General features: G+C 43.2%; 1 protein-coding gene across 2 annotated transcripts; it reads right to left on the bottom strand.

Annotated features, from left to right (window-relative positions):
• Positions 1-9,210: 9,210 nt before the first annotated feature.
• Positions 9,211-24,492, bottom strand: slc22a17 (solute carrier family 22 member 17). Of its 2 annotated transcripts, XM_086191744.1 has the most exons (11): positions 24,214-24,492; positions 23,985-24,127; positions 19,964-20,520; positions 14,729-14,832; positions 13,216-13,370; positions 12,668-12,833; positions 11,997-12,112; positions 11,480-11,585; positions 11,063-11,286; positions 10,397-10,508; positions 9,211-9,847 (listed from the first exon to the last, which is right to left on the bottom strand). In XM_086191744.1, exons 3-11 carry the CDS (start codon positions 20,447-20,449, stop codon positions 9,571-9,573), a joined length of 1,746 nt encoding a protein of 581 aa, XP_086047870.1. In that variant the 5' UTR covers positions 20,450-20,520; positions 23,985-24,127; positions 24,214-24,492; the 3' UTR covers positions 9,211-9,570. The 2 variants fall into 2 exon arrangements, with proteins under 2 accessions (XP_086047870.1, XP_086047869.1); XM_086191743.1 differs by having other exon boundaries at positions 23,985-24,492.
• Between the last annotated feature and the right edge of the window lie 3,245 nt (positions 24,493-27,737).

Here is a 27,737-nt window from a genome sequence, read left to right as displayed (position 1 = left end):
TCCAAAGAAGAAGCTCCTGCTTTTTGTTTCGTATGTTGACGATGGCTGAGTGTGTTTCACTGAATGTTTCAGGGATGTACTCCTGGCATCTTGATTTCTCATCGTGTCATTTTTATCACAGTTCCCATCACAATATTTACACACTACAGAAAGTGAAAAGGTATGTTAAGTGGAGGAGTGACAAACAAACGTTTAGTAACCAAGGACACATTCCTGCTCCGCTGCCAGCTTTCAATTCACCATATTAGTACCGAAGCTTTGTGGGACTGTGTCTGCTCTGAATAGTGTGCCGTAGGTGGGGCGCTTTGGCAGTTTCACATTATTCAAGTGGGTGTTCTCCTGCTTTCAGTCGTAGAAACAAACTGTTATGGTGACAGTCGGGTAAAACATCCATCTAAGTGGGTGCATTCAGTTATGAAATGGCTACTTCACATGTGTGTGTTTGCTGGTGAGGCAGCCAGACCATCTGCTTTCCGTTGTATTATTAGCTGCTGCATCATGCGGGATCGGCTGCATGACATGGCTGCTTGACATCATGTGTCATAGTTTTCAAAGCTCTGACTTAATTGAATTATTTTTCCAAGCTAGTGTCATCAGTGGGGAAGTGCAGTTCTAGCCACACCACAGGACACACAGGACTGCATCGCCTACAGCTGAGAAAGGGACAGACAGAGCCTCTTTATTTGACATTTAAGGGGTTTAATCTAGTTTGGAAGGCCACAAAAACAAATTCAAACCACCACATTTAAAACCTGCATGGCATGATTAAAAACAAAAACAAGCAACTCTCTTCATTTCAGCCTCAAATGCACTTGGCAGCTGTATCCACTTTCACTTAACGGACTTGTTTGTCATGGGAAGTCGTAGCATTGGACATTGGCCATTGTCTGTGTGTGTGTGTGTGTGTGTGTGTGTGTGTGTGTGTGTGTGTGTGTGTGTGTGTGTTGATGCACAAGCCATGCGAGGCACATTGCAGGTGCGGTTGTTCTTAATGGAACAAAAGAAGCTACCAAACAAGCAGAACTGCTTTGTTCTTTATTTCTGCTTTGAATTTTCGTATATTTTTGAAGGTCCCACTCCTTCAAATACAAGGAAGTAAAATCTGACCTCATTCCTCTTTGGATCTGTGAATGCTCAATCGAACCCTCTTAGCCATTGGATTTATTAACTATTCGTACACCTATTAAAGTGAAATAATAGAATCTTTCCATTTTTTTTAGACATGTTATTCAATATGCTGACTAGCTTCTCCTTCAGAATAAAAGATGTTTAAATCATGCGGTTTTTAGTCACTAAAAACCCCAAAGCAAACGTCCAGATTTGAAAACATGAATTCTTGAGTTAAGCTCTTGGACACCCTGTGGGGCAGCTTCAGCAGGAGTGTATTAGTACGACACTGCCCTCTGATGGATTCAGACAATAGAGGACATGTGGCGCTATATGGAAAGCTTCACATATCTTTATATATTTTGCCTTTAATCACTGTTTTTTTTTCTTGTAAGCTAATTGCTGACATTTAGTCATTTCTTCAACTGTGCAGAAGAGGTCATTTAACATGCAAACACCGTTGAAATGTTTTAAAAACTTAATCCAAGACCAGTTTTGAGGTTCATTTTGTTTAAGCTGCTAGAATAGCATTGAAGGCTATTGGTTATTTCACAATTAAGGACTGAAGGCGGGAACTTTTGGGCTCCTCTCATGTTTTAACATGCAAAGTGTTTCATGTTGTGGTTTGATTGTTGCTGGTGAGGTTTCATTTCCAGCGAATATCAAGCATTTTGACGTGACCACTCGGGCTGTAATCAACCAAAGAAATTCTTGGTCGACTGAAGCCCTCAAATTTCGACTAAAAATCGACAAATTTTAAATGTGAAAAATATACTGTGTCAACCATCAGCACAAAACCTGTTGAGGAAGATTCAGACAATTGTTTTTGTCACGTTATAATAAGTGACGACGCTATCATTTGTCCTGCGCACAGAGCGAGACTGAACAGAGGAGCTCGGCATGGCGGCTGAGACACAAATAGACTTTTAACTTAAAACTTTACTCTTAAACACAAAAGGCAGGTCCACTGTAAGAATTTTTACTATTAAAACAAAACAATTATTAGACTAAAACATTGAAATGTCAATGCCGATATGTTCATATACTCAAAACTGACGGGGCAACCTAAGGTGGACAAGTTAGCTTACCGTTTCTAGGCGATACGCCGTCGTGTTTGTGGTGGAGCTGTGATATGCAAACTGTTGTTTGCAAACTTTGCATTCGACTTTTTTCCATTATCTGTTTTCATGAAATGCTGCCATGCTGCACATGTCTTTGACATGGTGGACGAGGACTGACCTTAAATGAAACCGTCAAAATTAAATGTACATTCATCAAACCACCAGACGTTGGCCTAGTATTCTTCAGTCTGTCTGTCTCTAGCGGGTCGGGCTAATCCAAAATAGCAAAAACAAGGGGGGTGTTCAAAGATAGATTGTTATCTGTGAAACAGGGTTGCTTTGAAAACACCTTCATTAGCACTTGGTACTTTCCTCCTGATGAAATTAACGTGGCAAAAAAACAACCAATCAGAATTTTGGTCGAACCAGAACGTATTGACTAATAAGTCGACTGGGAGATTACAGCCCTAGTGACAACTCGATGTCATAGGCTAGCGTTTAAACTTGTCCTTGGCTGCTCCTCCCGAAAATGATCATTCATGCATGTAAAATTCTAAAAGTATGGCAGTAGGTCAGGCCTGATTCATTATGCGTATGCGCTGTGTTTTACTTGATTAAAGTACAGCACTCCTTATGCATACTAACTGTGTTTTCTGATGTAACCGTGGTTTTTCTGGTAGTCATTAGAGTTAATTATATACCAGTCAGGCAAAATGACTCATCCATGTGAGATTGACCGCGCAGCCTCCATACTGGTATCCAAATTTCAATATGAGAGTTCCCATAAACCCTAAAATACTCCTTTGAGATCTTCTAGGTTTGTTTTATCTTGTGATTTTATTCTAACGTAGTATTTCAGTGAAGGAATATGAATGACTCAAGGTATTTGATGCTGGCATCTGAATTATAGCAAGTGGTCGTGATGTAAATAACAAGCCGCTGAGCTCAGCACCGCAGGCTTGAATGTATTCCTTCAACAAGTAAGGGTCAACAGAGCAGTCAGGTGTAAGTGCTTCAGGGAGAGTCTGCAGTCTCCCTACAAGGTGTTAATAAGACAGGAGACAGTGTGAGTCTCAACACCATCGCCTTTTCCGGCTCCACCCCAACCTTCGGGGCTTTGTTTTGCAACCAGGGTGGAACACACACACTCCCAGTTGCCTTATACTCGCCACAACGTCTCATTTGCTGAGATGATAAAACGATCGTGGGAGAGTACGATCGATTTTCTGGGTGAAGGTGTGCAGCGGATTTTCTCTCAAGGTTTCACGACATTTTGTATTACAACTTATGTCTCCCATCCCTCCATAGAGACATCGAACCGCTAGATTTACTCTCTTTTATTTGATATCATTTTAATGTATTTCAGTGACAAAAACGCATTTAGTTTTATTTCAGAGTCAAAGGCGGGGGGGACAAGAGGCAAAGTTCGCATCTTGTCAAGTGCCTCATTTATGAAAGAGTGGAAGGAGTCAAAGAAGCAGTTCCTCTTACGATGGAGGTGCACACTGAGAGAAACGTGGTTCTGTGAAAGGCCTTTAAAGAGACGCGAGCGACCCTCTGACTGCTCTCGTGGACTCTTCTCGTCTCATCGTCTGACTTGGCACTCTTGAACCCCGCTGATGCAGGAAAAATCAATGCGTCTCAAGCCCCTTTCACACTGCACCAAAAACGCGGGTCGACTGACTCGCCAAGCGACCCGGGAGTTTAGCGGCTTGGTCCGTCTCGGCTCGCGTCGTCTCAGGTTTCACGCGACCTTCCTGTCGCATCCTGATTTTGTCACTGTGTCGCCTGTCAGGCTGTCATCGTAGAAGCTCCGAAAATAAATAAATGAAAAAAAACTTAGACTGGGCTGAGAGCTGCTCACTCACCTTTCAATACAGTTTTGACCTCTGCCGTAAGATCAGTCCCCCTGTTGCTGTTCCGCGAACAACAACGCTAACGTTCGACTCGACGATGTCCATGTTGTCAGTCATTTACCTCTGAGTGTTCCGGCGCACATTTATGTGTAATGATGACGTTCTCAGCGCGATGACGTATGAGAGAGAAAAACACAGGCACGCAGCCCTCACAGCGGGAGTTCAGACCCGGGCTTTTTGGAAGCTTGAATGCGCCCTAATGCCGAGCAAACGCGGGTCCAAAAACCCGTGTTGACACGCGTTTTTCAGTGTGAAAATCATTCAAGAAACGTTCTTACGCCTTTAATTGTTCTTGCACCTTAAGGGACTCTGTGAAATCTAAATTTCTGAGGTACACAATTCCTTTCTGGAGCAAAGAGTTACAAATAGCTCCAAGGTCCTCCATCTCAGGCACAGGTGAGAACATCAGGGTGAATGATATCCCAGCGTGGGATCAATCAAACATCATATATTCTCCAGGTTTGTCCCATTGCAACACCACAGGTGCCCCAAGTCAACAGGGAGGCGACGGTGGGCTCGTTTCATGCTGATGCGTCACTTCTAAAAAAAAAAAAATTAGTGCAGCTGTAAAAGTTCATGTTTTAACGCTAAGTGGCAGAAGTCGGCTCAGGCTATTTGGCACCAAGTTCAATCAACTTCACACACAGAGAACGCGTCTCAACAGCACTTCAGCAGCACTTCAGCAGCACCAACGCCTCAGAGCCCCTCAAGTCAAATTTATTTCCTCAAATGACAACCTAATCATATCCATCTATTTAGACTTGCTTTAATGGAATGATTTACAGTTTTATTGCAAGTATATTTTTTTATTTTTAACATTTTCCTCTCGATCATTACTGTATTCAAATTGTACCTAACTTTACCAACAATTTGCTCCACCATAACCTACTGATTTGATGTGGTATTTCTCAGTTTTACGCATGTTGTTGTGTTGATGGGATACGTTGTGTTTCGTGATCTTGATCTTTCATTGCTGTCTTATGAGAATTTGTGCATTCAACGAAGAATTAAAAGCCACTTCTACTCAGGAGTAAAAGAGAGACGCTGACGAGTCTCTGAACCGTCCCATCTTCAGTCCATGACCTGAAAGACACTTGTATCTATCTGAAAGGTGCTACTGTATATAAATACATTTTGGTCATGATCGAAGAAAAGATACACATTGCCCACATTCCCACTTGATACGATGACACACACAGCGCTTTTACACTCACCAATTAAGTTCAACTGAGATTAGAAGGGAAGAGACAGCCATTACTTTCTGTTCTCGTGTTATTTTCACTGGTACATTTAGTTCTCTTTTCTTTGCTCGTTCGCTAAATTACTCTGAACTCTGGTTCTGCGCCTAAACACGTTGAAGAAGATTCCTCCTGGTTGTCCCGTTACTGTTGCCAAGCTTCTTCTTTTTTTTTTTTCCAGGCCTCTGGCTTTCTTACTCGAGGACCTGCTTGGCTGGTGAAGCAGCAACTGCGCCCTCCTTTTACACGTTGCGAGGTTTTTAAAAACTTCACTCCAGGGTAAATGACAGACTCGTGTTTGTTTAATCCCCGTCTCATCTAAAGCCACACTGAAGAGCATCGCGTGTTACATATTAAATGTTCTCACTTACTTTTTTTCATGACTTCGTCTTATTTTCTTTCTTTTTCAATGGCACATTCTTGTTGTCTTTCTTGTTATTTCTTGCTAGTATGTGTAATATTGCACTTTACTCCGACGTACGTCTTATTACATTTTTGTAAATTCCAAAAAATATTTTTTTAAAAAAATTAAAAAAAAAGACGAGGCAGCAGTTCACATTACGAAAAGGCGGCGATCTCATCATCTCACCTCCTTCACGTGCAAAATCCTGTACATACGCCTGTTGAGTTTTGGGGGAAATAACAGCAGCAGGTCCTCTGTATGAAGGGTAAACTCATAATACTGAGGTATCCTATTACAAACATGTCGTGTTTTCTCCTTGTTGACATCATCGATGGACCCAAACAGAAACTTTCCACCTTCTCCAATATCTCACAGAAGAAAAGCACCTCATGATCTTTTCTTTTCTTTTTTCTTCAGTCTTAATTTCCCCTCCATCAATGAGGACATGTTATCACTTGCACTGGTTTGTCCAGTAGCAGGATAACTGAAAAAGTTGTGCAGGAATGTTGATTAACTTTGGTTGCGAAATTGGGCTGAAGAACAATTGATAAGGTTTGAGAAATGTCACCGCCCTCGTTACAGAACATTTTGTAGCCGGGGAGCTTCTGTCGTCGTCTGTTAGCAGGGTTCTGAAAAATAAATTGATGGGATTTTCATCCGGGGAGGAAATGACATCCAACATCACGAAATGAGGGGAAATGCAAACAGAGCAATTGGAGGTAAGAGAAATTGGTGGATTCTTCTAGAAATTTCTACATATCGTACGACAGTAAAAGCAGAAGCCTCTCCAGAGGTAAACATCTGGCTTCTCTGTGGTTCAAAGTGTATTCTTTACAAGCAAAACCATCCCTATTGGACGATTCTAAACCAAGAGATAGACGAGTCTTTCCAGGCCAGGTAGAGCGGACGTCTTGGAAAAGTAGCACCCACCTTGAATTTTTCAGAGCTGAAGGGTTTTTATCGGATCATAAATCACCAAGAAAATGCCGTTCCAGTTCTCGTGTCTCTCACTTGTAAAAGATACTCCTGCGAGATCGCAGTTCGGTGCTGCGTTGGTTAGTAGTCGCTGATCTCCGTCCAGGCCTGCATGATTTGAATTTCTATTTGTATTGTGACTGATATTGCAATGTTGATCTAAATTGCAATATTATTATATTGTTCTTGATATAATTAGTCCAATTTTAATTGAAATTAAGAATTAAAATGGTAATGCTGTGATTTCTCTGGGATCTGCATCAAACAAAATTTGTCTTCCTCTCATTTGAGTTTACAGTTTTAGATTAAGGGGAATAGATATGGTAGGGTTATGCTGCAGGGTTTTTCAGCTTCAACGGATTGCCAACTATCTCCATCTCCTTTATCCATCCATCCATCCATTTTCTCCCACTTATCATGTTAAGGGTCACAGGGGGCTGGAGCCTATCCCACCCTGGACAGGTCACCAGTCCATCACAGGACCAACACACAGAGACAGACAACCATTCACACTCACAGTCACACCTACAGTCAATTTAGAGTATCAATCAGCCTCGTCCCCTCTTGATGTCTTTGGACTGTGGGAGGAAGCTGGAGTACCAGAGAGAACCCACACAGGAACAGGGAGAACATGGAGACTCACACAGAAAGATCCTGTGCTGGAGCCGGGACTCGAACCCGGAACCTTCTTGCTGTGAGGCCACAGTGCTGACCACTGCACCACCGTGCAGCCCTTTTCTCTCTCCTAAACTGTAAATTCATATCATCACTGCACAGAACAACAAAAACACAAGCTTTTCTTCTGAACTGCAGACTTAGTTTTGTCCTCACTTTCATGAATTTATTTCATTCATGATTTAATATGAGCAGACGTGAAGGAGCGTTTTCTGTAACCAGTTTTATTTGACATGTTATAGTTATAGAGTTAACTGCATCACACTCATCATTAAACAGATCATCTGTGTTGTCAGACATTATTACTTGAGCCAAGTTAATCAGAGTGATTATAATCATCAGTGTATAAGTGTTAGGACTTGTTGAGCGCTACATACAGGGGGGAAAAAACTACCAAACGCTGACAGAGGAAGAAGCCGTCAGCAGAGGTGCGTGTTCTTGTTATTGTTCAGTAATCCTCAGAGTCCAGATGAAACCACACCTGCTTCCTCTTCACAGCTCACGAGAGAGAAAAGAACTACCAGAGCGCTCAGGCCTCTGAGGACTGGCGTGCTTCAGTAATTCTCAGTCAGGGCTTAACTTGCCACTTCAAACAAAGATGCTTGGAAGACAACGGCCGATGGAAGAGGAGTCATGTGTCCATCTGGCGATCTGAGTGGCCCTCTTTAGCTACCTCGTGGAGCACAATCACAGGGCCCTTGCTCCAGCATCTATAAACATTCAGGCGAAATAACAGAGAACCGTAAAAATAGCAAGTCCTGACAAGAATCTATGGTTACACAGGTCACCGTTCTACTGTTCTTACCCATCTACAGTCCTACAGCTGGTCATCTAGAGAGGTATTGAGTAACGATTAGCTTCAGAGGAGATACAGAGAAGAAAAACAAGCCCTTCAGTGCTTCCCGACATGCAGAGAGGAATGTTTCCAGCTTCACTGCTCTGATCATCACGAGATTTGATTCCATGCCTCGTTATTTAGCTTCATACTTCCAAAGGAGCGCATTTTTTGTTGGTTTTGCCAGTATGTCTAATAACAACATAAATAAAGTATAAATATGTCTGGCTCCAGGCCAGGTTTAGTGAGTTTCCTCTGTGTGAGAGCCTTTTATTTTTTTGACTGATTCCCAATACTGACTGAACAAATGGTGCAAACCTTAACAATTTGAAAGCTTTGGTCAAATTAATTACCGTCGTCTTTTCAAAAGAACGATTCAAAGTGCTCGGCACCAGACATTTCCACTGCATAGCGTACTGTTCCATCCAGGCATGGAGTCTGCTGTAACAAAACCCAGACGCCCATAGAAGAGAAAGAAGAGTATTTACAAGGCAGGTGACACCCACAAGACACCTTCCAGTGTTAAAACATCCATCTGACAACTGTGGTCCATCGTCCCCGTTCAGGGAGTTTTACCACACCTGTCAGTCAAGGTGTACATCACATAAAAGTATACAAAACTGACTGTCACATACTCCATGTGAGTTCATGTTCCTCAGAGAACAGAGTATCTTCCTCTGATCAAGTTAAGAATAAGCAGCTAATATCTCTTCTATACACACACACACACACACACACACACACACACACACATGAACACACTAGGTTTGCAGGACGGTGTGCAGCAGTGAATGCTGGTGTGTCAGGAGGAGATGACATCTTTCATTGATATGTGTGTGTGTGTGTGTGTGTGTGTGTGCTTGTGTGTGTGTGCGCTTGTGTATGTTTGTGTGTGAGATCAGGAACACAATATCAGCTTTGAGCTCCAAACGTTGGGGAATGGAGGAAGATATGAAGCCGCTCAACCCAACTGCCTGTATTTGGAATGACGAGAAGATGATTTGTTAGTGAGTGAGTGTGTGTGTGTGTGTGTGTGTGTGTGTGTGTGTGTGTGTGTGTGTGTGAGAGAGAGAGAGAGAGAGAGAGCAGGAACACAATATCAGCTTTGAGATCTAAATGTTGGGAAATGGAGGAAGATGAAGCAACTCAACCCAACCGCCTGCGTTTGGAATGACTAGAAGATGATATGTTAGTGTGTCTGGTTCATCGCCAGCCTTCGTCTCTGCTGCTCCTCCTCCTCCTCCTCCTCCTCCTCCTCCTCCTCTTCTGTGTGATCGTGAATGGAGGTAAATGTTATGGCTGCATGATAGGCTGCCAGTCTAAGTGAGTGAATGGAGAACTTCCTCTTTGTCTGGCCCTTTTATGTCTCTGGGTTGGGTGTGGCCAGCAATGGTACATTGTCCCGCCTCCTCCTGCCCAGCGGGGGGCGTCTGTACTGCTCCCCGTCGGCCAGCGTCTGGGGCAGTGGCTTTCTCTTGCTCTCAGGCAGCAGCAGGATGGAGAGGACGGCAAGCAGAGCCAGGGACGAGTAGACCACATGGTGCAGGAAGTACCCGTAGTGGTTCCTCAGGTCCATGAGCGGCGAGCTGAGGCGGCCAACGCAGCCAAGTGCGAGCACAGCACCCACGCCGCTCCCTCTGTAGACACACCCCCTCAGTTGTTAGTTGATATGTAAATGGTAAATGGACTCAATTTATATTACGCCTTTCTACCTTAGCAGCACTCAAAGTGCTTTACAGTGTCGTCTCATTCATTCACTCATTCACACACACACTCACACACTGATGGTGGAGGCTGCCATGCAAGGCGCGAACCTACTCATCAGGAGCAATTAGGGGCTCAGTATCTCGACATGGTCACTGGGGAAGAGAGGATCGAAGCAGCGAAACTTCTCTTTGTCCATTTGCCCTTTTATCCAGACTCGTATAACACATGCAGACTTAAGGGGAGGTTAATTACATTTTTTGTGACTTTTTGGTGTAAATGAACTCATTTAACATGTATTATTACAGGTACTAATGATTAGTGAGACATAAACTGTCTTCTTCTTCTTCTTCTTCTTATGTTTCAGTGTAGCAGTGGTGTGTAGGACTGATGGAGAGCCTTGTTACATGGGTAAAGGTCAACCACTTGAATCGACACCCCAACAACATGAATGTTAAATTTGCCTGTAAACGTTGTCCTACCTGATGATGGTGGGCATGACCTCTGCAGTGAAGAGGATGGAGAGGGAGGCGGTGGCCTGGGACGAGAAGAGACCCAGCACGGAGAAAACTGTGATGGCCATCTCACTGAGATCTGGAGCCATGAGAGAGGAGAGATTTTTAAATCAGCTTGATTTGGAGCAGCATTTTTAATATTGACATTCATATAATAAATCATCTGACCTGACGCCACTTAAAGAGTAAATTATAACCCACTCTTTTACTTTGGATATTCCACTAACAGCAGACATAAGCAACCTCATGTGAAGACTCAGCTCCACCCAGTGCTTCTGCCCCCTCAGCCTTTGATTCATGATTAAAGCACAGCGCCTGACACTGTTTTGACTTTGCTGCCACTGCAGTGTCCTACATTAAAGAAATGTCCTTCTACTTTTTAGCCACAAGGGGGCAACAGACATTCAGCTAACGGTGAAGGTTTCTACACCTGGCTGTGGAAGAAGGAACTTAGTATTTTTCCATGAACAGAGCTGACCAGTTTGGTTTTAATCAAATTCATGATGTATGAAACCAGGTCAAACATGAAATAACTGACGAATAGAGAATCTGATAGGACAAGATATTTGCAGTCAACTTCACATAACATTAACTTCATTCCAGCTTTCCTGCTGCCAGCTAAAGCTTGCTTACACTCCATGAGTCCCAGGAGGATCAAAGAGGCCAGCCCAGTCATTGTCATGGAAAGGAGCAGGATGCCACGGCGGCCGCACCTGTCTACGGTCACCCAGAGCAACAGCCAAGCACCGCCCCCGGCACACACAGACAGTAGGTATGTCCAGTAGAAGCTGGGGGCTGTGCCTCTGACATCACCTCGGAAAGAGCTGTAGCAGTGACTAATGCCGTGAGAGATGAATCTGAGGAGGGACAGAAGACGCACTATCAGCATTTGTTTTCAAACCGGTTTCAAATAAAAATGTGTAAAGTTAGCCCTGCAGTTGAAAGACGATACTGCAGCAACAACCTAGCCTGAGCTTAAAGAGCTACAGACATTGAGGACCGACACTAAAAATGCAGCACTGCTAAATGATAGAGTGCGGGATGACTTACGAGGTGAAGCCAAGCACACACATGTTCTTCCAGATGTTCCTGCTGTGGAAGAGCTCAGGGAAGGACAGGTGGGGGCGTGTGGAGGGGGTAGGCTCTGAATCCAGTTCTACAGCCAACAAAAAAGACAAAACAGGATTTCTCACAACAATGAGAAGGATGACATGGTCTAGTTTCCCATTTCGTCAATAGGTCATTCCTTGTTTTCAGTTCTGAAACATGACACAATGTTAAATCGACGCTGCTCATGTAGAGGTCAGACTTGATCTACAAGAGTTCTGTAGCTATACCAGGCTCATTAACAATGATGCTGGTGAATTATTTAGGATCCACAAGCATAATAAAAGCAATCAACGTATGGCTGATAGCTCGAGGCGGATGTCAAGACCATGAATGAAGCCAATGCGGTACTACCAAAAGTTTGGTGACAGTTCTAAGAATTCAATGAGTTTTTAATGATGTGACAAGATGGATACAAGGGAGAAAGAATCTGATAAATCAGCTTGCTGCACACACACACCTGTGAAGCTCTCATCATCTCTGTTCGAGTTTCTTCTCTCGTTGAATGAGTGCATGTCCCCGGATCGCTCTGACAGAAGCAGCCAGCGAGGAGATTCTGGATAAACCCCAGGAATGCTGCAGCAGAGAAAAGACAAAAGATGTGTAGGGCTCAGTCTTTGATGTTTGCTGACCTTTGCCCTGCATCAAGTAAACCAGAGTTCCTACCTCAGCATGGAAAATAAACCAATGTGGGTCAAAAAGAATCTACATTCCTTGTTTCATAATCCATCTTTTCTGACATACTTGTTCAAAACAACAATTCCTTGCCAGTAATCTAAGATTAATCTGCATTAATTTGGTTTTGAAACCTCAATGAAGGTTTATCTTGTAACCAAAGTCTTAGAGGGGCTGGGGACTTTAAGTCAAGCAGCTTTAATACATTCTGACATGAGCCAAAAGGCTCAGTGTGATGAGGGGATTGGAATCAATACTATCCAACAAAGCTTTCAGCAAGTCAGGTCGAATCAAGACACTTAATCAAATGTCGATCAAGTTCCTGCCCCAGGTTTCTCTATCCTTCTGTGGTCAGAATAATGAGGACTTTACCATCATCATGATGACATATGGATGAGAAAATAAATTCAATGATAAACACATTTATTTGCATTGGAAATACAAGCTGACTCATACCCATAGCTGAGGAAAAGGGTTAAAGGTGCAGCGCCTGCTCCCAGCAGGCCCCTCCAGGATTGGAATCCAAGGGCCACAGCCAGCAGCAGCAGCTCTCCAGCTACAGTCATCAGCCCGGCCAGCATAGTCACGACCAGCCTCAGAGACGGCTCACACAGCTCCAGGCCTACAAAAACACAGCCATCCAGCCAGTAAGGATTCATTTCTCAATTTCTGCTGTTACTGCAAGACAAAGGATGAGCAAACGCTAGCTGTGGTGACACTGAAGTCATGTGTTCATGTCATTGTTCATTCAGTGCATTATGTTAATTTTATCTATTTTATGTTATTTCATACTTCAAGAAATTACATTTACCCTTCAACAAAAAAAAAGTAAGTAAATAAAAAAGTAATAAAAAAGACTTTTAAGTCTCACTGTGTTATGGAGCTGTTTTTAAGAATTAATCCCAAATCCCATCAGCTTTTGGTTGAGGGAACCCATAGCTGACAATGCTAACTTACAATTGTTTCTACAAAATAGTGTGTCCTCTAAATGCTGAAATACTCACGGGTGATGTACAGAGTGAGGTAGACTCCAGCACTAGCAGCTGCCAGACAGAAACGCATGACGATGAAGATGGATGGGTACGGAGAGACACACACCAGCACTCCGAACACAACTGACAGGGTAAGTGAAGTCAGCAGGGTCTTGGAGCGGCCCAGCCTGCACAGAAACACGAGGTATTTATAAAATGTTATACTTTACATGTACGTTTCTAACACAATCCACTGTAATTTATTGTGAGGTAACATCTGGGTACGACAGACCTTCTCATTATTATTTTTGTACATGAAAGTCTTTTTATGATTGAAAAAATAGCTACAAAAAAAAAGATTAAAATCCAGAAAAGCAAATAAAAATAAGATGTAAAGCACAGATAAATCTTAATCAAAGTGCTGATACAGGAAAAGGGAAGTCACTATGTCACATTTAACATTCCTACGGAGGAACAGAAAGCAGAAGAACATTCTTCTGAGGAAATACAGAGTTAAGAAATCCCGAGTAAACTGGACACATTCTCAGTTTCATGCCATTTAGAATAATCCAGAAAGAGAGATGGAGACCAGAGATATCTGATGCAGAACTCACACTATCTGAATTTATCAAATAAAGCATTCACGGTCCAATTTCTAGAGTGGCTTCATGGAACTGAGCGCTAAAGCATGACTGATCAGTAATTGTGATGATGTGCCAATCACGGTATGCGTGCAGCTGTTTTTGCCTCCAGCGTTTCTTTTTCTTTGTTGTTCCCTGGAGGCAGCATTAATTCCCTTGCCTTTTACAAACACATGCTATGCTCACTTGGTCTGCAAATTAATGATGGCTCTTAGCTGATTAAACTGCAGTCGTCTCCCTCTGAATTTCTCCAAAAACTATAGCTGTGAGATTTTGGGGAGGGGCCTGATGCAGTCTGTTCAGCATGAATTCCTGGACTCCAACATCTTGCTAAATAAAGCTGGCAAAAGGTTTACATTCTCTAGCATTACCTATTCCTCACTCCCTGTGTATAGGACAATGGTTTGTAATGTTTGTTTCTGTAGTAAATAGCAGTGTTTCTTCCGTGAAAGGATTTCTCACTGTGATAGAGCGCCTTCTACACTGGCATGTAGGCCATTTGATACTAAATCTCTCCTCTTTCAGCAGGAGGCTACGAGCTGTTGACTGATAAAGGAGCGACTGGCGGGCACTGTAAATCTACATCTAATTACATTAGAGCATCAACATCGAGGAAATGTGTGTGTGTGTGTGTGTGTGAGTGTCTAAGTGTTTATAAAGAGTTGTGGAGTAATGAAACTGCAAACTCAGGGCAGGAGAATGAAGAACAGTGTGATATCTGCAAGTACAGACAGATTTTGTGTGTGTGTGTGTGTGTGTGTGTGTGTGTGTGTGTGCGTGTACGTATGTGACTGCTGATTGTGTCACATACACATAGTGTCTTAACTCTCTGGCTGTCTGCTAGTAAACACAACCATGCAGGAAACACAAGTGTGTGTGTGTGCATGCATCAAATCCTGCATTACCTGTCAGCAGCATAGCCAAGGCCGAGACACCCAGTCAGTACACCCAGGATGAAACACACCTCCTCCACCGGGACCAACCAGTACTGACGACACACCAGATCCCACTGGACAGCACAACACCAAAGGGAGAGAGGGGAGTTGGTTAGCATGATTAGTTAAAAACTACAAATACCGCATGGCGGCTGTACACTTTTGCAAAGTCACAGTGACCTTGACCTTTGACTGCTAAGGTCTTTTTTGACTGCTAAAGTCTTTTCAGTTCATCCTCCAGTCCCAGTGGGTGCTTGTGTCAAAGTCAAAGAAGTTCCCTCAACCCTTTCCTGAGATACAGAATTTAACAAAATGGGATGGACAGACAAGCTGAAAACTGCCGCTTGCGCAGAAACATAACAATGTGTGTGAAAAGAGATCAGTGAGGGTGAGGCTGCCTGATCCAGGGCAGAGAGCTAAAACCCACATCCACGCTCACCTTAAACATTACCACTGCCAAGTTACACACACTGCGATCGTCCTGCTTCCGTGATGTCGTCTCGCCTTTACCCATCAACGCGTTGTATAAAATCTTGGAAACTCCAACGTCTACGTTGATAATTATCATGTTGACCAACAAATGAGCTTGTCAGACTAAATGGTAAACCGGTGAATTATCTGACCTCAGACCTGATTTATCCCTCGCTGTGAAGGCTTGTTTCTAAAGTTAGTGTTTAATTATGAACACAAGACCTCAAAACTCCTTCAGAATGTGGATATACACCACTCAAAAACTAAAACGTCTAGATATGCTTGGAAAAATATATGCAAAGTAAAATATACAAAAATATATCCAGTTGGATGTTTTGAAATTTCTTAATATTACAACCTCATCATTTCATTAAAAAAAACAAAACACCAGAAACAAAAATTGTTGATATCAAACATGTATCTGCTGGAAACAAGATTTCATTCTCAGCCTTGGTACTGCTTCCAGTTTCCATAGGGCAAGTGTGCAGGGTACATATCAAACAACAGCTCTCAAATGACTTATCGTCGGTATGCAGGTTCACACAGATTTAAGTTTAGCACAAATAAAAGCTCTACTTTGAGAGGTATAGGTATAAAAGCACTATATAAATTGAGCTACGGGCAGTGATGTGCTGTGCTAAGCGGGATTTCAGTATCCCCACTTTAAAATGTGCAACTACACACATCAACAAAGGTGTGGGACAGAATTTAGTACATATGTGGAGGGAGGACGGAATCATCCCAGTACACCCACCACTCCAAACTAGAGTACATCACTGGTTGCCAGAGAAACTTTCCTCCCTCGGCTGATAAAAATGTCAAAGCTGACACGTAAATAATTTTGTACAGTGAAGCACTACTATCCCGGGCAATAATGAGTTACACAATCTGAATGAAGTGGAAGCTCAGGACTGATTAATGTTTGCAAACTCAAAATACGTGTGAAGGCACTAACTTTTAGCTATCGAATCTGTGTTATGTACCTCTGGTCCTTGATGGGGGTAAGAGCACCTGAATTATAAATGCTTCTTCCTCTAATTTCTCGCAGACAAATAAGCATGTTCTTCATGTAAATGGAGCTTGTGGGCTAAGGCACAGTCCAAAACCTACAAGAACCCTTTATGATACGAAAGCAAAATGATGTCATCATCTAATCGTGTCTGTGTGGCCACAGCAGTCACAGGGCAGTGGAGTATTACTCTCGTGAGAAGTAGAAACACTAGTATTACATAAGAACAGCTTGCTGCTCTGCTCACATGTAATTATTTAGACCATTACTGAACAGTGCAGCCACATGGAACGGCATCATCTGCTGACATGAAGGGTCCTTGGAGAGCGCAGACCTCTGTCAAGATAGAGTGTCACAACGTTGAACAGATCTGCCCTAAATTCTAATGGCGCTGCTACACACTGACGTAATGTGAAAACATCACCTCTGCGGTGGAAGAAATAAACACCGATATCTGCTTCCAGATCAGAGTTTTAATCACGACCCGCTGATTTCTATTAACAGCTGAGCTCTGCTGGCAACGGAAAGCCAAATGGTTTTAATGATCTAGAGAGAAACAGAGAGCAAGAACAGAGGACTGCCGATAAAGAAAAAAAAAACCGCTTTGCATAATTGAAGCTTGTGCACAGAAACATAAAAGCTTGTCACATAATATCAGTCGTCCTGTTGCTGAGACACAGAGCCACAACAAAAGGAAACATAGCAGTCCATCGTGCTCATACGGGTGGAATGCTTTGGACAACAGGAGGCAAGAGAATGCACACAAACAAGTTCATACACTCCCCAGACTTGCTTTGAGATATGGCTCAAGCTACATCAGATTAATAGCTTCTGGAAGCAGAAACGCCTGCATCAGGTGTTTTTACATTTGAAGAGGAACAGGGCCCCCCTGTCACTGACTATGTGATTAATTCAATTGAGTCACCAGCGACAACACAAGTTGATTTTCCTTCTTCACAGTGAAAAGAATAGATTTTCACTGGAGTTAACGACTCTATTATTTATTGATTAGCAGCAGAGGCGGGGCTGATAGGTGGCCGTCATCCTTCCTTCTCACCAGACTGTCCGCACAGCAAAGCAACACAAGCAGAATGAAATCTCCCTGTGCGAAGACATCAGCGTCTCCCTCTTCATGTGCCTGTCTCGCTCTCAGTATGTAAACAACAAACTAGCAGTGTGTCTACAGAGATGCATTTGGAAATATGCTACAGCTAAGTCATTCCCTTGTTAGCGTTATCGAAAGCGAAATATTTACTGCGCCGGTATGGGTGGCTAACTAGTGAATGGGACTAATACCACAGCTGGGTGTGGCTCCCAACATCATCGGGCAAAGGAATGAAAACAGAAACAGACCACAGAGAGAAGGCTGCCGTCAGCCAGACTTTACTAAAAGCCATACCAGCAGCAATCCAGTGGTCTTACACGGAAATCTTGAATTGTGCTCCAGTGTTGACCAGACCGATCAAAAAAATCATAGCTTTTCTCTGCTCCATCATTTTGTGTATTTACCATATTGTCTGCCTGATACTTGACCCCCCCAGGTACACACAAATAAGTCTCTTTGAGCTCAGAAGGAAATTTTTACCCACCTGCGTCATTTCTTTGTCACTCACTCTTGTCACGCAGAAAGAGCCAGCCACATATTTAGCTTAAGGCTAATTATGGCTGATGGCTAACAACTGTTTACAAACCCTCATCCACATTGTCCAATCAATATAATCAATGGTTTTTTTTTTAATTAGGGAATGGTTTATCAATCTTCATTTGAAAGATCTAAAACAGAAAACAGAAAATCTTACATTTCCCGAGTCCTCTGAACTAGTCTCAGGAGACCACCCAATGAGATCGGTGAGATTAGAGATGTGTGAACCAAATCATGATGGAAGCTGCTCTGCTGGAACCACTGTCAGAACTGAAGCCCGACGTCTGCAGCATTTTGAATGCACGTAAACATACGAGTGAAACATGGTGTTACCACTTACGTCTGCTGGATGGTATTTTTACATCTGTATGCATGCGTATCTAACTGTGTGTGTATAGAATGCAATGATACAAGGGTGATGTAAATATGTTCTTTTTAAGATGCATAGCTCTCAAGAACCAGATGTAAGTAGTAGTGCTAGTAATCTCTGCATGAGAGAGTTCCAACTTTGCATAATTTGCAGCACTAGTAAAAAAGATCTCTTTCATAGCCAAAAATTGATATGGAAAATGAAATATCACGAAATTAATCGATACTGAAATGAATCAAACCAAGAACGTGAATCAGAAATTAATCGATTCGGGAAATCCCTAGTGACACCAAGCCTTATTCTTTATCCAGCTCTATGCTCAGCGTACACAAACTCTTGGATCTCCAATAAAACATCCATCCATCCATTTTCTACCGCTTATGCTGTTAAAGGGGGGGGGGGGGGGGGCTGGAGCCTATCCCAGCAGCCTTCGGGCGAGAGGCGGGGTTCACCCTGGACAGGTCGAGCATTTTAGGTGGATTGTGTCAAGCATTCCCAAGTGATGGATCGCTCGAGGCTGAAGCACCACATGAACAATAAAACAAACAAATAAAGATAAACAACAATTTGGCTAAGCTCAAATCCAAGTGCTTGTGCATTAGTAAACATATGGCTGAAAAAAGAAGACGTAGTCCAGAGGCCGTCCACTCCAAGTCACTTTGAGATACTTCTGTCGTTGTTCGGAATTGGTAGCAATGGGGCAGCATGAGCATCACTCCCACCAGAGTGTCTTGTCACACGCTGACTTTAGAGCTTTGTTCATTTAAATGTCGTAGCCGTGTTGGCGCTCCTTTTTGCACGTTCTCTTTCTCCTAGTTATCTGATTGTAAGCTGAGACTTCTTCCACCTCCGTGACATGCTTCAGTTTTCTGACCTCGGACATTCCCAAGATGTTTCAAGTATGTCTGAGATTTATCAGTGATTTGAGTTGAACCAGCATTCCTAAAATGGGTCAAAGTGCATCCTCCACCCAAATGGTGGATAGGGTGAGGCAGAGTGATTGCATTGTTTCGTGTTGCAGTTTACACCCATTATTGTCCTGAGTCCAAAATATATGGAGTGAAGAAGAGGAGTTTAATCAAATATATAAAAAGTAACCGGAGTTATGGTGCGGAATGGTAGCCACAAAAGAGTTATCAAGAAAATTATGACGATGGTATTGATTATGATGTCATAATTAAATTGACCTTTGACTTCTTGTATATAAATGTGGTCATTTCATTATTTTGTCAGAATAAGGAATCTAAATTTTATACTTATGGCCAACCTCATGCTACTGTATGTGAGGTCACAATGAACTTGACCTTTAACCACCAAATTCTAATCAATTCTTGGGTCCAAGTGCATATTTGAGCCTGCAGGCATCATCGCATTAATCTGTGATGGCAGCCAGATCGGAATAAACCTCCACAATCAGAGCTCAGCGGGTTTGTATAGGAAACGGCAACTTCAAAGCCATTTGAAGTTCTTGGGATAAGGATAATGGAACTCTTACCTAACAGTTCACAGGACATTTTGTCCAACTCACACATATTTGCAGTTGTTTAAAAGTTTAGCAAGGCCCCGCAAAAAGCAAGGCTGCACATTCAGCAAGACCCCTGTGGATCAGCATTTTAAGTCTCTCACTCATACATAAACAAAAGGTTAGCCTTCTCATGTAACGAGGGAACCCACCAGGCCAGCAGCATGACTGCAGAGCTCGAGAGGCTTTACCTCAGTGACGATGTTGTTTCTCAGCCCTTCTGTGATGTTGTAGTCCCATCCAGCCTCGCACTCCACCACAACCGTCTGGTTACCATTGGTAACATACTGCTTACACTGGGACAGGCCTCTGCCGCTGTCCCCGGGCCTCAGCCCCTCCTCCCAGGGCAGGGAGGCATTCAGGACTTCTGGCGATGACAGGAGCCCCGGAAGGTGGCAGCGGTGGGGTGAGGAGAGGGTGATGAGGGGGTCGGAAGAAAGCAGGAAAGCCAGGAAGAGGTTGGGAAGGATGGAGAGAGATATCAGCACCCTCTGCTTCTTCCTGCCCAGTGCCAGCACCATCACCTCCCCGGTAGGTGGCAGCGATGGTGGGGCAGGGAGGGAGGAGGAGGATGGGGCTGGGGAGGAGGGCACGGGGGAGGAGGGGAGGGATGGAGGGGGAGCAGGGCATGGGGAAGGGGAAGGGGAAACCAGAGGGGGCGAGTCTGGTGACGTCATGATGTTAGGGTTGAGGATGGCGGTGATGGTTGGTACCCACGTAAAGAGGTAGGGGGGTGGGAGGGAGAGCTCTGTGGGAGGAAAGAATGACACGTATTGACTTACAGGGCTGATTAATGGAACCTGAACAAGAACAAACACAGATCAGGTGATGACTGGCAAGATTCATGTTACTTTACTATAAAGAACGCAAGAGATGAAAACATAAGAGATGTTTCTATAAACTTATTTAGAGAGTCAAATGTTTATTTATGTAAAGCAACATGGACTTCCTGTTGCAAACACAATATATAGACTAAAACAATTATTTATTCAGCTTCTTAAAGGATTCATGAGATAGCATTATACCTCCATAATGTTAGGAGCCTTGAGTCAGAGAGGTAAGAGAGAGAAAAAATGGTGCACAAACACTGGATCTTATTTTCATCCTTAATGCAACTACTTTAAACCTTCTTTAAATTCCAAATTTCCAGTTGAAAGCAATTGAAAGGGCCTTTAACGAGTGCCAAACTGAAAGAATACTAGTGCCTCCATATCACCTGCAACAGATTAGAATATCCGTAAGCATATTTCTATGCAGCTATTCTAAACACTCTGAGTCAGATTCCTTGTGAGATCATTACCATTTTCCATGGCAAAAATTTCCAGTGAGCAGTCTGTTAATTAAAAGGCACCAGGAGGAGATATTTTCTCTGTAGAACTGAATTTTCCTGCCAGGTTTTGTGTTTACGGTTGATACCAGGGGAGTGGCAGCAGGGAGAACAAGATAATAATTGACTGAGGAACAAAAAAGGCTCAAACAAAGGGACAGGGATGGATCCCGGGGGAATATTGGTCAGTCGTTAAAAGATGGAGGGACTTGCTGGATCTGAATGATTAAAACGGATCCTGAATTCGCCCTCTGCCTCCTTCACAGGTATTTACATATTAATGAGTACAGCCCATGGAGGTCCAAACACCTGGGGGGGGGGGGGTCCAGACTGTAGCAATGGGAGAGGGTCACTCCACATTGGTCTTGACCACAGTTACGCAGAGGAGCTAGCTAGATCTTGCTGTTCGCTTATTATCGTGAGAACGATGATCATCGCTATAGCTTTGTCCAAAAAAAAAAAACATTACTAGCAAACAGAGTAAGCGTGCTTTTAATGTGAAGTGTTGTGGTGGCACGATTGAGCAGTTTTCAATCGTAAGGCCACGTCCAGATACATTAGATCACTGCTCTGCATCCAGAAAACACCTGTGTTTGATAGCAACACTGCAGCTGTATCTTTGGTTTACTTGCTTCCAAACCAGTTGCACGTGTTAGCCAGATCTTTATGATAAAAGGCTTCTTCATTTCAGGAAACGTTACAGCTTTTATCAGGGGCCGCTAAACTCAACGGCGGTGAAGGTCTTCTGAGTCAAGCCTGTTTTAGCGCTGATATGTGGTGCAAAGTTGACACCCAACAGCATTGAGCTACGGGGACAAAATAGCCCCCCCCCCCCCCCCCCCCCCCCCGGACAGTAAATTTCTAACTAACTCACTTGAACCCTGCTGACTGCAACACTACGACATCGTAAGGGCTTTGCTGTTTCTTAAGCTTTGAGGAGCTTCCCCCAGAGCACTCTAAAAATACAGTTCATTTACCTCTTGCAAGTAAACTGACATTTGCAACACTGATGTGAGCACCTCAGCTCATAAATTACCCACTAATTGACCATCTGAGGCTAATTAGAAATTTTACATCTAGCGAGCTGACGCTGCTCATACACCACTCACACTCTGTGCACAAGAGTGACACTGATGTGAAAGTTGAACTTGAGTGCTGTGTGTGTGTGTGTGTGTGTGGCGGGGGGGGGGGGGGGGTCCACGCAACAGAATCCCAAAGACAGAGGAGAGACATGAGGTCGTTTGGCAGGGAGGCTCCACTATATTTATACAAACCGTAATCTAACTCTGTCCTTCCACACCACCACAGACAACCTCGATATAAGTAAAAGTCCTTGAACCCTCAAAAACTGTGACACAACTTCATTGACGGACCACTCAACAGAGAAAAGTCAGCACGTTTGTTGAAGTCCTTTTTCATGAAGACACACATTTTGCAGTTCCAGCCACTGAACGGTAAAGATTTACTGCCTTGCATTTTGTGGAAGTGTGGAAGTACACTGAAAATCAACATCCTTCTCAAGGCAGAATACAGATCACGGAATCAGGTCGCATTTGGCCGGATGTCATGAATAAATATGTAAAAAATAATAATATTATAATCATCATCAACAAAAATATACTTATGACATGCCTCGTAAAAAATATGAAATAAGTTGAAAATCCTACTGTGGGTAACTGTTTACGCTGTTTTTCTTTTTCCTGAGGCAAAAATACTCATCGATACATAGCATCCCTAACAATTGTTTTTTTTCTACCTCTGATGAGGACGCAGAGTGACACTTTGTGCCGGACGCCAGTTTGGCACAAAGTGAAATAGGAAAAATAAATGAAGAGGCATCAGAGACAACAAAAGTTGTTTGCTTTTGGCCACTGGCCCTCCATTTAATTTGAGTTTTGGCGCAACAAGGGAAAAAGTTTAGGCCCCTGCTGAGACAGGTCGGTAATGAAGTCATTAGTGGTGAACAAACATATACCCTAAACAAGAAACCCGAGAGCTATTAAATGTGTCTTTTTTTTCTTTTTGCTTCCTATTTCTAGTTTAGTAATCCAGTATTGTTACTGGTTTGTTTTCAGTTTGTTCACGTGTTTGCCACTACATTTTTGAAGAATATTTCCTAACCTGTGATTTCATCTTACATTTTCTCAGTATCTTTACCTCTAAACCAATAAAGCATCACCAGACAAAAAAATAAATGAATAAATAAAATTTCAGGATGAAAACATGTAGATAAATACCTAGTCTTGAGTTTCTGAGGCCTGAAATCACCAAGGACCTGCAGGTTCGTATACGCCACATAAGACACCGAGTGACCCGAATCAAAGGGTTATAACATGTTCATAGAAATATAGTTAGTTAAAGTAAACAAAATAACTCGATAAGCAGCACGCGTCCACTTTAAAAGCTTAAACATAAAGTGGCACGCTCATCGGGTAAAGTGTGGCGGATCATGAAGGTGTGTGTTCGCCGTGGATGGCTGGAAACTGAACAGCCTGTGCTTTCCTCCGCCCGCCGGCACACATGGAGTTCCTCTAGCAGCCGGCGTGTTGCTGTTTCCCCCGCACGCACGCACACACACACACACACACACACACACACACACACACACACACACACACAGAGGCAGGGCCAGGAAGTCTCGCAGAGAGGAAACCCACAGGGTTACATAAGCGCTTTTACACGAAGGGAAAGGACGTGGAGGGAATGGAACACATACGGGCAGAGCATGGTTTAGAGGAGGGCAGCGGTGGGAGGAGAGGTCCATTAAACGCCCGGGAGGAGGAAGGGTACAGCCGGAATGACAGCACACACCTGCCTCGTCACACTGCCCAAACACACACATCCTCTAATGTAGTCTCCAAAACCACATGAAACTTCTTACTTACCCCAAAAATAACGCTGTACGTGTAGCGCGATATTACGGTCTGCCGTCTCTTCCCAACAACATCGCGGGGTAAGAGGGACGACTTTCACCGCATTCACCGTCTCTCCTCTGCGACTCCACACCAGCCCGTTTTGTCTGCTAGTCCTGCATGAAAAGACATTTCTGTCCCGGACAATTCTTGTTGTTGTTGCTGTTGATAAACACCGAGTCTGCAGCCGGGTTTGACTCACACAAGGACACGGTCTGTGCTGGTGTTTAAGCTAACACTCCGCCACTTTCAGATGCAAGGATGCCCGCCGGGCTACAGTCAGCTCTGGATGCTTGAATCTCCTATTACGTCGCTATTTTCGCGTTATTGTTCTGTCCAAGTTACTGCCTGCCGACATAATTCGAAATTAAAAAAAATAACGCAGATATCTTCTTAAAGGGAAACGCGTCGTCAGTCAGCCGGTCGCGGACAAAGAGCGGGTGGAAAACTGCATTGGGAGAAGCCCGTTTAAAGGGGCAGCCGGCGGCAGCGTCACACTTCGAGAAACATCGGCTAAAATCGTCAGACCCGGATTCAGATGTCGGGAATCAGCTGAACCCGTCTTCTGTCTCATCAAAGACCGAGTTAGTACCTGTCATAGGAAGCGCTCAACGAAGCTGACTTCCTTATTATAGGTTTTCTTTGCTGGTTCAACAGGGTCCATGTTGATTTTTTTTTTTTTTTTGCAGTATTTTAGATTTGTTTTTAGCTTACAGTCAGGCTAACAAATTATTGTTTTCCTTGCTTGATTTTCTGAGTTGATGTCACGGATCCCAGATGATACCAAGTTCTTTAAAACGCCGAAGATTGAAAGTATTAAGTGAAAACACTTCAAAATCATATAAATACACGACCAGCCAAAAGTTTGGACACACCTTCCCATTCAATGTATTTTTCTTTATTTCTACTACCCTCTACATCGTAGATACATACTGGAGAGACCAAATATTTGGAGTAAGATATATGGAATTACGTAGAAAACAAAAAATGTTAAATGACTGCAAATTTGTTTTATATTTTAGAGTCCTCAAAGTAGCCACCCTTTGCTTTTTTTTTGTCAGTTGTGTTGTGCAGAAGTCAGGTTGGTACACAGCCGACAGCCCGATCTGACAACTGTTAAAATTAATATTATCGCAAGAACCAATCAGCAAAGTAGACAGAAGAGCATCCTGCAGCAAAACGCATCCGGTTTGCGTTTAGTTGGACCATCATTTGTTTTTCAAAAAGACAATGACCCCAAACAAGAATCTAAACATATAAAACATGTTTTGAACTTTTTTGTTTACTACATCATTCCATATGTGTTCATTCATAGTTTTGATGCCTTCAGTGAGAATCTACATTGTAAACAGATACGGCGTGTTGCTGCAGGATGCTGTGGTAGCCATGCTGGTTCAATGTGCCTCCAATTTTGAATAAATCCCCACCAGTGTCCCCAGCAAAGCCCCCCACACCATCACACCTCCTCCTCCAGGATTCACGTGGGAACCAAGCATGTAGAGACCATCCGTTCACCTTTTCTGCATCGCAGAAAGACGCGGCACGTGGAACCAAAGATCTCCAATTTAAACTCATCAGACCAAAGCCCAGAACACGCAGACTCACACAGAAAGATCCATGCTAGAGCCAGGACTCGAACCCCTAACCTTCTTACTGTGAGGCGACAGTGCTCACCACTGCACCACCGTGCTGCCCACAACTTTTGCTTTGCTACATAATTCCATATATCTTGCCTTTTATATTTGATGTCTTCAGTATGTATCCACAATGTAGAAAGTAGTAAAAATAAAGAAAAATACATTGCATGTAAAGGGGTGTCCAAACCTTTGACTGGTAATGTGTTTATATGATTTTGAAGTGTATGTGTACATATAAAGTTAAAGGTTTTAAACAGCTTTACCTGACCCTTCAAACCAGCGAACCACAGATGTAAAATATGTGTCCTCCATTTTTATTCTTGTTCAAAAAAAGAATGGAGTGGGGAGGTAAGTTGGGAAAGAACTATAATAAATTTAGATAGAACAACTTGTTTATCATGGCTAAAACAACCAAGTTTTGTAAAAGCTTCAACGTGCTTGCTTCACACAGAGGGAAAGAATCCCAGAAAAAATGGCAGAGGGAAGCGTGGTTTGTTTAGAAAGCCTCCATGTAGTGTCCTAGTTCTGCCACAAGGTGGAACGATAAATCAGTCTACGAGTGATGCAGGTCCAACATGAGGACCTTCATAGTTCAGGGTTACTTTGACTGGGAAACATTCATTTCCAGACGTACTGATTGATCTCCCGGCTTCCTGCTGGTATGCTCACTGTTTGAAATGTATTCTGTCACTGTCTGTCATTGTATTTTAGACCAGTTATTGTGAGGCCCGAGGCTCACGAGTTAGCACGAATGTCTCAAATACTGGTGCCTCTGTAGAAATCACGATGAACTAAAAGAGGCTGAATACCTGCAGAGTTTAAGGGAGTTGTCACAAAAGGTGATCGTTCGGTATGTTGTTTTCTTTTGCGGCAACAGTCTACCAGTACAGGACAAATGGATACCTACTCTATGTGCAGGTACAAGGAGCCTCTCCAACATGTGAACAAAAGCAGCATCTGCACACAGGTAGCATGTAACTGAAAAAAAATAAGTAGTGGTTTAAATTTTTCAAATGTCCAAAAAAAAAATCCAGTTGTTATCAATTCCAATTACTCAGAGTCTTGTAGAGTAAACAAAGTGATTGTCTTTGTGTGCCAGGAAAAATGTATTTGCCTCTGAGTTCCTCTGCAGTTCTTTTTTTTTTTTTTTTTACCGGCCCTGCTATGCAGTGTATAGATTTTTATTGTCACAAAGGTGGCACTGCTTTTTTGTCATTGTCATCCGTCCATTTTACTGCTTATCCTGCCAAGTGTCCAACTCCACACAGAAAGACCCCGTGCTCGAGCCGGAGCCTCTTGCTGTGAGGTGACAGTGCTGACCACTGCACCACCGTGCCGCCCTCCATCCATGCAGCGTCTAACAATGTCACAATATCTGCGCTATTTTCCAGCGATGCTGTGTATGTGGGAAGAATTTCATTTGAAAGCTACCTTGCCATCAATTTTGTACTCCTGCGCTCCACCAAATTCACCTTAATACTGAAATGAGGGATAGGGACGAATGACAGACTTTTTTAAAAAAAAAAAACTAAAATTGGGGCAGATTAGACTTGGTGCCACCTGGTGGCAACAGGAAATGACACTATGCTTCCAGTTGGTGGACCAGGTCTGTCTCAGTTTTGGTCAGAAGAGTTCCAGTCTGAAGACTGGTCATATTCTAAGTAGCACCGAGTGACTGCAGAAAATGCAGCTGATGTTTCAAACATGATTTGATTTCCATCAAAATCTGATGTACAACAACACACTGTGTGCTCTCTAGTGTCATCTGGCGTCATCGAGTCCATGCACTCGTCTGCGGCTTCATGCAAAATCCAAATGTTAGCAGGTTTCCTCACCCTCCAACAGGCGACTGTGACGAGTGCAGGGGTGAGAGGGCTTCAGCGCCACACAGCTTTTTGGACCGTTCTCATCTCAAAATCATTTGCGGAAGCTCCACTGAAATTTCTGCCAATCTCACTCCTGCTCGACTCGTGTTATTTCTCAAAAACAATAAAAGGGTAGATTCAAGGTCTTTACTGTCTTGAGAAGGACTTCAGGATGGAAGCATCCGTGGGGCAGTGTGTGTGTGTGTGTGTGTGTGTGTGTGTGT

This window comes from Aulostomus chinensis, chromosome 21 (genome assembly GCF_037954235.1).
Source record: "Aulostomus chinensis isolate RoL2024-O1b breed Wild chromosome 21, RoL_Achi_v1.0, whole genome shotgun sequence".
Classification (NCBI taxonomy): domain Eukaryota; kingdom Metazoa; phylum Chordata; class Actinopteri; order Syngnathiformes; family Aulostomidae; genus Aulostomus; species Aulostomus chinensis.
The sequence above is the reverse complement of the archived record's forward strand: the minus strand, read 5'-3'. Positions and strand labels throughout refer to the sequence as shown.

Coding starts and splice junctions, on each gene's coding strand:
- slc22a17 (XM_086191743.1), bottom strand. CDS start 20,449: ATGACGTCACCAGACTCGCCCCCTCTGGTTTCCCCTTCCCCTTCCCCA. Junction 12,113..12,667: donor ACCCTTTTCCTCAGCTATGG/GTATGAGTCAGC, acceptor TCTCTGCTGCAG/CATTCCTGGGGTTTATCCAG. Junction 11,586..11,996: donor AGATGATGAGAGCTTCACAG/GTGTGTGTGTGC, acceptor TGTTGGCTGTAG/AACTGGATTCAGAGCCTACC.